Source organism: Loa loa, assembly GCF_000183805.2.
Source record: "Loa loa unplaced genomic scaffold supercont3.113, whole genome shotgun sequence".
Lineage (NCBI taxonomy): Eukaryota > Metazoa > Nematoda > Chromadorea > Rhabditida > Onchocercidae > Loa > Loa loa.
Window position 1 is genome coordinate 158,796 of NW_018108293.1, and position 8,808 is coordinate 167,603.

Genomic DNA, 8,808 nt, shown 5'->3' on the forward strand with positions numbered 1-8,808 from the left:
AAAATATAATTTAACGTAATGATGTTAAATAATGAAACAAGTTTAGTGAGGGCTTGCTGAAGTGTTTCCTCAGCGCTAAAAGACCTTAATGAAAATGAAGAGGCTAGAAAAGTGGGAAAACTCCAGCAATACGTTTTACAATCAATAACATACATACTTTGCTGATTTTAAATGTCCGTCCATACAATGAATGAGGTCGGATAATTAACAGCAGATTACTGGATCAGGTACGTTAGCGCAACAAGTGATGAGTAAAGGAACGTGCACAAGTCAAGGTGAGTGGGAATGACTTCCGCTATTACTGTAAGATGGACTATATTGCGGTGAACCTCGAGAAGCACGACCAACCGGTGATCGGGAACGAGAATGAGCACGCGATTCTCCATTATCTTCTCTCACTCGAATGTAAGAGGTTTCACCCTGAAAATTCTCTTACCACTTTGCGTGATAGGATTATCAAAATACAACCATATAGTGGAAAAAAGTGAATTTATGCTGAAAACGAACACACATACCTCATGTGATTTGAACTTTGTGTCATCAAGTTTGCGCAAAGCATATTTCATATCTTCATAACGACCATATTCCACGATACCAGTGCCATCACGTAATACGTCCGTATAGCAAACATCGCCTGCTTCACGCATATGATCTTTTAAATCCTGCCATGAGCCTAAAAGCATAACCCCTAGACAGTGTAAATAATATGCTTATATTCCAGTACCATAACTGAATTTGAAGAGCCTATCCAACTGTTTAGCGAAATAAAACGGGATAGAGAAATTCCACTTAAGTACTCAATTACTAATTTAGATGAATTTTTTTACGCACAGATTTGAGAAAACTAAGAACATCGAGTGTTGAGTACTGCTAAGAGAGTAGCTGCACTTGAAATTTCACTGACCCTTTCACTCAAGGCTCTTTGTCGAAGAAAATATGACACTTTTCAGATGAAACAAACCCGAAGCTGGCAAACCCGAAACTATAACACGATAGTTTGCTCGACGGCCTCCACTGGAACTGCCCCCTCCACTCGCGTTTCGCGAGAGGGATAAGTTTCTCCCAGTGTCATACGGTCGTCCTCCGGGTCCTCTAGGTCCTAAACCGCGAGGAAATTCTACCCTCAACCGATACCCTTCATAATCGTAGCCATCACGACCGCGAACAGCATCTTCTGCATCCCTGGAAGCACATTATAAGAATAAAATTGTACAGCTTCAGAAGGATACGACAGTGCTGTGCAGCAAATGTGCCGCAGTTTCAATACACCACTGTAAGTAAAGAGCAGTTTAACTGAGGTTAATTGAAACCTAGGCAAGAACCAAAAGAATGTTGAAAATGATGCAGACCTCGCATCTTCGAACTCCACAAAGGCAAAATACGGCTGCCGCCGATCTTTCAAGTCGACGTAAAGGACTTTGCCATATTTGCTGAAGATATCTTCCACATCCTTTGCTCTAACAGTTGTTGGTAGGTTTCCAACGTAAATGCGGCTTTCTCGAGACATTTATCCTTAATTTGAAAACCTAAGAATGTATCGACAAGGCTAAGGGAGTAGCAAGCATACTTTTAGAATAACACGAACTACGAAAAAATTCCAATAACAGTCTCGATAATGGTGTAACACCAAACGTTTAAAGTCTATATTTTACTGCGCAACAGTGCGTATTTTAAGGTCAGCTAAGTTTCGCCTCAACTCACAGCATCAGTGGAGGTGACACCGGCAACCGAAATGGAAAAATAACTAGCCAATAAGCGAAAGAACTATTTAAATTGCCACAACGCAATCATGAACAACACGGCCTACCCGTCTTCTATGCGTAAATCTCGCTGGACGACTATGACTCTACTAAGTTTTTCATTCTAATTAGGCCGCAATGAAATTTCTACGTGTTTTGCATCGCACTAGGGAAATAATAGACGGCCGATGCACCACTTTTCCCAGTGGCAGTGGACATTGGTTTGCTCAAGTATGTAGACATGAATTACATCCTCAACTGCTGCCTTACAGAAATCAGTCATCAGACATAGATCATATGCATGACACGGAAATTTATGAAATTTCTAGGTAATATTATAAATTTTCCCTCCAGTGAGACGTGCATGAAGGAACTCCATTTCTTTTCTCCTGCGGTGAAGTATTTGTTCCCCAATTTCTAACTCCTTATCACTAGATTTCTAGAGAAATGTATGGTCTTGTTTCCGTGACATTATATCACCTTTCATTTGAAGGAGCGACGTGTAATATCGATGAACAGTGTTGAATTGCAAAGCGTATGTCAACGCTTGCAATACCTCAGTAACCTGTTCAACTACTCTTTGTTACACCGTCCGTGCTGTCGCAATAAAACGTATTCTGAGGTTTATTTTCCAGAATTAACTATTTATCAAATAAAAAGATATGAAAGGTCATTATAACAACATTTTGATCGAGTGTTCATGAGACACTGCGTTTGCATGTACCTTTGTCGTATTTATCTGTTTGACCCAAATATCGTTTCAGGTTATCTGCCGCATACAGCACCTCCTGGAAATGAGAACCCTTAAGAATGAATTGATAAATAGCCTCATTACATTCTTCTCTGCAGCATTTTCTTGCACTAACTCTTGTCTATAACTTGTAACCCTTTAATGAATTCCCAACTTACTTGTGAGAGCGTCTGCCTGTTAGTGATTGCTTTATAGAATGCTTGCAATGACTCGACCGATTCCTTTAATTCTTTTTGTTTCGCTCTAAATATGGCGTAATTTAAATGTATCTGAGCGCAATTATTCTTGTCAAGTTGAAGCGCTCTGTCATAAGCTTTGCTCGCATTCAGAGTATCATCAAGATTTGTCAGTACCACTGAAAATGATCCTTTCTATATTGTATATAAAGACCCAAAACAATATAATTCTAATTCGATATACTTTCTAAACTATATAGATATTTTAAACGATTTTTTCCGGATATAATACTAATTAATCATTTGATTTTTTAAAAGTTTTACAAAAAAGGAAAAACGATTTAAGAATATCCTTTAAATACCCTTTTTCTTATCATCGACCCTTTGGTTGAAATTAAGATGTGGAACCTGCAAGTGCCATGTAAGGCATTGTCGAACGTGTATTTAAATTGACGGCCGATGATAAAAAATGATAAGCAGACGCGTACTGCTGCACAGCATTATGCACTATGCCAAGATTGTAGCAAATTTTCCATTCGAGCGGACACAAATAATTAGCCTTCAGAGAAAAAAAACAGATGAATACAGTTAAATGCAATTAATAAATTTCCACGAACAATTCTCTCAAACATTTCAAACACTTAAAAATGTCACCTTCTTCAAACAGCTTATTGCTGCAACGCACTTGCCTTTTCCAAAAAAACACATGCCGATATTATTCCACAATGGTCCGTTGTATTCGCACTTCTCTGCAGCTATCCTGTAGAGAAAATCAATGAGTAGAGAATATGACTGTTTACTTATTTATTTGTTTTATTCAAATTAGTCTCTTCTTAAAATTCTTCATGCTTTTTAATTGTTGAATAGTTGCAGAAGCTGTAGCCAACCTGTACTTCGTTAGAGCGACATCATGCTCACCATTTGTTTGTATGATAGAACCAGCGGCCAGTATACTTTGTGAATGTGTTGGATCATAGCTGAGGGCTCTGCCAAAGGCATCAAATGCTTGGCCATCATTCTGCCACCTCGCATAAAGCAATCCCATATTTGTAAGAATATCAAGATTTTCTGGTTCCAACTACAATTATCAATCATTAAAATTAAATTAAAACTAATGTTAGAAATCCGCATGCATGTTTAATACCCTAAATGATTCACGCATAAAGAGGAATTTTTGCTGCTATTTTAACCGTTTTTGTGCATTTCATTTTACAGAAACTGGCAAAAGGATATGTTTCTGTTTTCCTTTTGAAGTCTATACATTTCAATTTTTGGAAATCCATTTTATGGAAAAGTTCTCTGGTACAAATTCATACTAATATTCCGATCCAGTTTGCATTAGTTGTATAGTACTTATTAGTTCCGACCTACTTCCAATGCTTTCTTTTGCGCTTCAATTGCTAGTTTGATATCATTACGTTGCTCACATAATCTTGCTAGAAACGTCAAAATTTCAACATGTTGTGCAGCTGTTGGAGCCGTAAGTAAACATTCTTGAGCCTGGAAAGTTGCTAAGGAAGATTTATCCAAAATGAACGGTGGTAAAACCAAAATGGAATAAAATTAGTGGGATGCAAAAACAATTTTATCAAGTTTTAAGCAACAACAAGTCTGAAGGAATTTTCACATACTTTGAGTGCAGACTCAGAATCCTGTTTGGTATGATATAATGCCATTGCACGCCAGTAGTATGATTTCTAGAATTAAACGTCATTTTCACCGTTCAGTGTGAACCAAAGTAATTTTTTAGAAATGCACACTTGAAAAAGAAAAAAACACTTTTCTAGTTCTTAAAATGGTACACCTGAACTTACCCAGTCCTTATCATTCAGCTTAATTGCATCCAGAAAAACTTCTGATGCTTTAATATGGTTCCCAAGTAAGAAATATAAACAACCAATTTCACGCACATAAACGCCATTTAAGGGATTCACTAACTGCGCCTTCTCGAACCTTTAAATTCGAATCAAAGTTGGAAGTTTTAAAGAGTAATAAAAAACAAATTTTAGGGAATCTTTCAAAGACCATATAAGCAATCGAAATCGAAGAGCAACGAACCATATCAAAGCTTCACGAAAATTTCCTTCCATTCGAGCTATTTTACCCCTAATGCAAAACGGATACTCGCACATTTCGCTGTATTTGTCTGCCATCTCCTTTAATAATTCTCAGTTACAATTTTAGGATAATACAAGTACAATTCATTTCAGGAAATGATGAGAATTAATTAATTTTTTAACCCAAATTCAACTAAGTGGTTCAACCTAAATGACTCTCTACAATAATCACTAAAACATGATAACCTTTATTAGAGCCTTGCATGCAATAAAATCTCTGCGAATGAAGCGCTGATGAAGAATGAAATTCTCGCGATCAAAACCTTGAAGCTCTCTTTCTCTAGTTTTTGCGGTAGCTTTTTCTCTCGCCACCTTGACTGCCATATCACTGTCAAGTTCGGTGCTATCCTGAAGTACATCTAAATCATTTCCTGGCGAAATGAGTTAATCTTTAACGTCGGTATTCATAGAATTGATAGCACCATTTCCATCATTAGTACCGTTTTCTTCTCTCCATCATCAGACATGTGATGTCATGAAACCAATTAGAGCAAGAACATATGCGGTATGTGGTAAAAATAATTTGAAGTTTAAGTGGACAAATCTGATGTCGAATCTAAGCTAAAGTTATAATTCTTTTCAAGAATGTGCTTACCTAGTTAGTCGAAATAATAAACTTTTTATCCAATCGTTTTTTTTTCTTTAAACATATGTATTGCTAGCAAAATTTAAAAATTATTTCTTTTCTTCCCTGCTACGTTTATGTTGCAAATTTCCTTGTTATGTTATAACCATTAATGAATTTTGCGCGGACCTAGAACCGTTGAGATATGACGATCAGTACGGCCGGTAGTATTGGTAGATTTAAAATTATCCGCTGCATTTTGTAAATATACTGAGAGATAATTTAGACAACAAAAGAGTTAAAAGCAGAATTGCGTATTTCAAGACAGACCCTCTATCTTGAGGGGAGATTTGGTTGTCACCTTATGAAGTACAAGATAATTTAGAGATGTAACATTTTCATGATAATAACTAATGATTGTACGTTACAGCGTTTTCATTCCGATATCTTCGATAAAAAAAGAAATTTTCATAGCGCAGATATAAATCCTCATTGATTTGCTACTTGAAAACGAAGCAAATGAATCTAACGTGCTCAGGCACCAAGTGTAGTGTAGTGGTGCTGCCATGGATACCAGGATATTCTTTATCAAATGAAACAATCACTACTGCAATGCATATGCTGTTCAAAGGTTCAAGCAAGTTGAGAAAAAAGCTTCGAATGCTGATAAGCTAAAGTCAGGTGATTTGAAATACCGATAGTCTATCAGCAAGCGATTAAATGATTAGCTGAATGGTACCGCTGTAGATCAGGCAATATATAGTCGGTTCTTTTTTGTGAAACTAACCAGGCTCATCAAACGCGCTCCCCAGGCAATTCAATTAAGAACTGATATCAAAGAAAGGCCTGATAAGCCTAATAGTTATCTGCAGCAGTAGATCGGTATAACATAGAAATTATCGAAAAAATTTTTATGGGTTGTAATGTGGCTTTCAGATTTAACTGCTAAGATTTAGAAATTTTTGTCAGTTATATATATCGCATTGTAATGTACTTTGAGACACTGTCCCAATTCCACTAGAAATACGTCTGATTTCCAAACTACTGAAACCAGAAAACAGATAGAAAATCTCAGAGAGCATGGAAGAATTGTGCACTTTACAGAATGGTCAGTTTTATTAGACACCCTTTTATTGCAATAAGCATTTATGTGCGGTGAATTCGATCTCAAACGACCCCACTCCAACGGAAGTCAACTGATTTTCACATCTACTGATTTTCACACAGACCAAGTTATATTGAGTCACTGACTGGCCATCAATTTCGGTTGAATGGGTGGGGGAGGGGATTTGGTGTTTTCTTGGAAAATTATAGTTAAATACTTGGGATCCTAATGAATTGTTGTATACCAAAACTGATCGCCAATTACTATGAGGTTCTGTTCTACCAGTGGGTGATGCAAGACTGATAGGATAGAAGGTATTAATCAGAAGCTTCATTATCATTGATCGTAAGTGCTTACGGGAAAATTTTTTAATCCATAAAAAATTATGCGAGCTTTTCACAATGGTTTTGGAAAAGTTAGATGGTGATGTATGTGTTGTCTTGTCTGATGGTGCTGTAGATAGTTGAAAAGACAAAGGAAAAATACTGCATCCTTTTTTTCAGAAAGTAATTTTCAAAAGAACTAGCAGAACAGTTGAGAGATGGTTAAATTATCATCCGGCATCGCGGTTATCGATTTAGAAAGCAGTAAAGTTATGTTTCCTGTAAGTTCGTTGTCATATTTCTGACGTGCTTTTTTTCTTGATCCTTCGAATACTGATTAATTTTTCGTTACAGCAAGGGGATGCAATTAAATGCGAAAAGGGCCATTTGCTGTTAATTGGAAAACCGTATTTCCGTGCAGAGGTATGTGATTGCTTTTTCGTCCTTTTTTTTTTTTTTTCTGGAAAGGGAAGAATTCGTATAGCCATGTAACTAAATGAAGACTTATCTGTCACAGAAGCCAAACGAAAAGCGAAAGATGGGAAGTTGATTTTTCCAAAATTCCGGATGAATATTAGATTGCAGTTCTTTAAAAAAAAAAAGGTCATTGAAGGCAAGAGCTATTCTGTACTAGACTAGCAAAATCAATTCTCCAAGATTTTATCATTACTTTAGATTGGATGTTGTTGTGAATTTTGATGAATGCCTTACTGCTAAGTGGCATTTTTTATCTGTTTCAAGTTTCAGGCGTGTCTTCCACCTAACTCTGTTTCCTGTGATGGGTCCAAAGCACTGGTGGATAAATTAAATGCATGCCAGCTAATTGGCGAAATTATTAATGTGTTGGACGATATGATTGGATCTTGGGCAGTTATTTATTATAGGGTAAAGATTTATGTTGTGTATATATTTCAAGATAAATTCGTATAATATATGCGAAATTTTTTTTAAAAAAAGGGGAGCTTGTCCATTTGTTTAGTCTTACCTACTATTCCGTTCCCCTTCCTTTTTTACCAATAAGAAGTAATGAAACTTTCCAGTACGCCAGTTGCATACCAGAACTTACTGTGTTAGTTGTTAAAGCCAAATATTTCTCGGTTTTGAGCTGTGCTTCTGACCCTTACTTTCGTTTTGATTTTTCCTTTACTGCTTCCCTATGATTCCACAATTTTTCTTTTACCTTTTCTCCACAAATTGCAGTGATTTCATATCTAATGTCTGGAGCTTAATAACTCAGGGATTGTTTTTTCCCTATCAACTTACTAAGTCTGTTATTTTAATTAATTTGATCCTATCATTTTTATATTCAAAAGCATCAGAATGGTCGAATGCTATTTTTTGGGAGTCGATGTCATCTGAGGTGCTGTGTGTCTTCCTCTTTTCATTACATTAATAATGTACACTGTTTTGATTTTTGGTAGCTACGATGACCGTAGACAGTAAGCAGGATAGCAGCCGTTAAAACTGCAACTTTATGAGCCTGCAAATTATTTATAAATAATTTGATTTCATCCCGTGTTTTAGGAAGACTTCAAGAAAGTACTGCTTGGACGTGATATATTTGGTCGAAAAAGTTTACTATGGAAACGAGTGGATACAAAATTTTATTTTTCCATTTTCGTTTGCGATAGGCAGGTAATGAGATTAATTAGTCAGTGTTAAAAAATGGATGCTTGCACCGTCAGTAATCAAATCTCTGATAAACTTTCCCAAACATTTTTTCAGCGGAGCTGGTACGATGTGCCATCGGGCACGGTAACTGTTCTTGATTTGTGCAATAAGGGAAATACCACTATATTTCATGTTTTCGAAGCCAGCGGACCATGGGTAGAACAATTTAATACACTTTGCCTGGTGGAGAGGAAACTAGTTTCGGAAAGATTCATACCTTCACATGAACTGGGTTTTAAAAATGTGTGTTAAATTGTGCTTTTTTCCTGTATGATGTGATGATTTACATAAGTTACAGAAAAGATGACATACTGGGGTTAAATTTTCGCTTTTGACGGGAATATGAGATTACTGGATTTAT

General features: G+C 36.4%; 3 protein-coding genes across 3 annotated transcripts in view; 1 reads left to right on the top strand and 2 right to left on the bottom strand.

The window, feature by feature from the left end:
• Positions 1-270: 270 nt before the first annotated feature.
• On the bottom strand, positions 271-1,507 carry LOAG_10275 (arginine/serine-rich splicing factor 3; the record flags this gene model as incomplete). The annotated part of the gene is made up of 4 exons (XM_003145803.1): positions 271-420; positions 516-673; positions 962-1,182; positions 1,350-1,507. 4 exons carry the CDS (start codon positions 1,505-1,507, stop codon positions 271-273), a joined length of 687 nt encoding a protein of 228 aa, XP_003145851.1.
• Positions 1,508-2,437: 930 nt separating this feature from the next.
• Positions 2,438-5,250, bottom strand: LOAG_10276 (TPR Domain containing protein; the record flags this gene model as incomplete). Its single annotated transcript, XM_003145804.1, has 11 exons — positions 2,438-2,527; positions 2,649-2,845; positions 3,075-3,225; positions 3,321-3,426; positions 3,554-3,744; positions 4,038-4,177; positions 4,294-4,363; positions 4,481-4,619; positions 4,725-4,822; positions 4,970-5,131; positions 5,224-5,250. 11 exons carry the CDS (start codon positions 5,248-5,250, stop codon positions 2,438-2,440), a joined length of 1,371 nt encoding a protein of 456 aa, XP_003145852.1.
• Positions 5,251-6,950: 1,700 nt separating this feature from the next.
• LOAG_17688 (asparagine synthetase domain-containing protein 1) overlaps positions 6,951-8,808 on the top strand; it is a 4,840-nt gene continuing 2,982 nt past the window's right edge. The window contains exons 1-5 of the mRNA XM_020450353.1: positions 6,951-7,057; positions 7,131-7,199; positions 7,524-7,661; positions 8,301-8,411; positions 8,502-8,690. Of these exons, the coding sequence (XP_020305992.1) occupies positions 6,995-7,057; positions 7,131-7,199; positions 7,524-7,661; positions 8,301-8,411; positions 8,502-8,690 (570 nt within the window). The 5' untranslated portion in view covers positions 6,951-6,994. The remainder of the gene's footprint in view (positions 7,058-7,130; positions 7,200-7,523; positions 7,662-8,300; positions 8,412-8,501; positions 8,691-8,808) is intronic.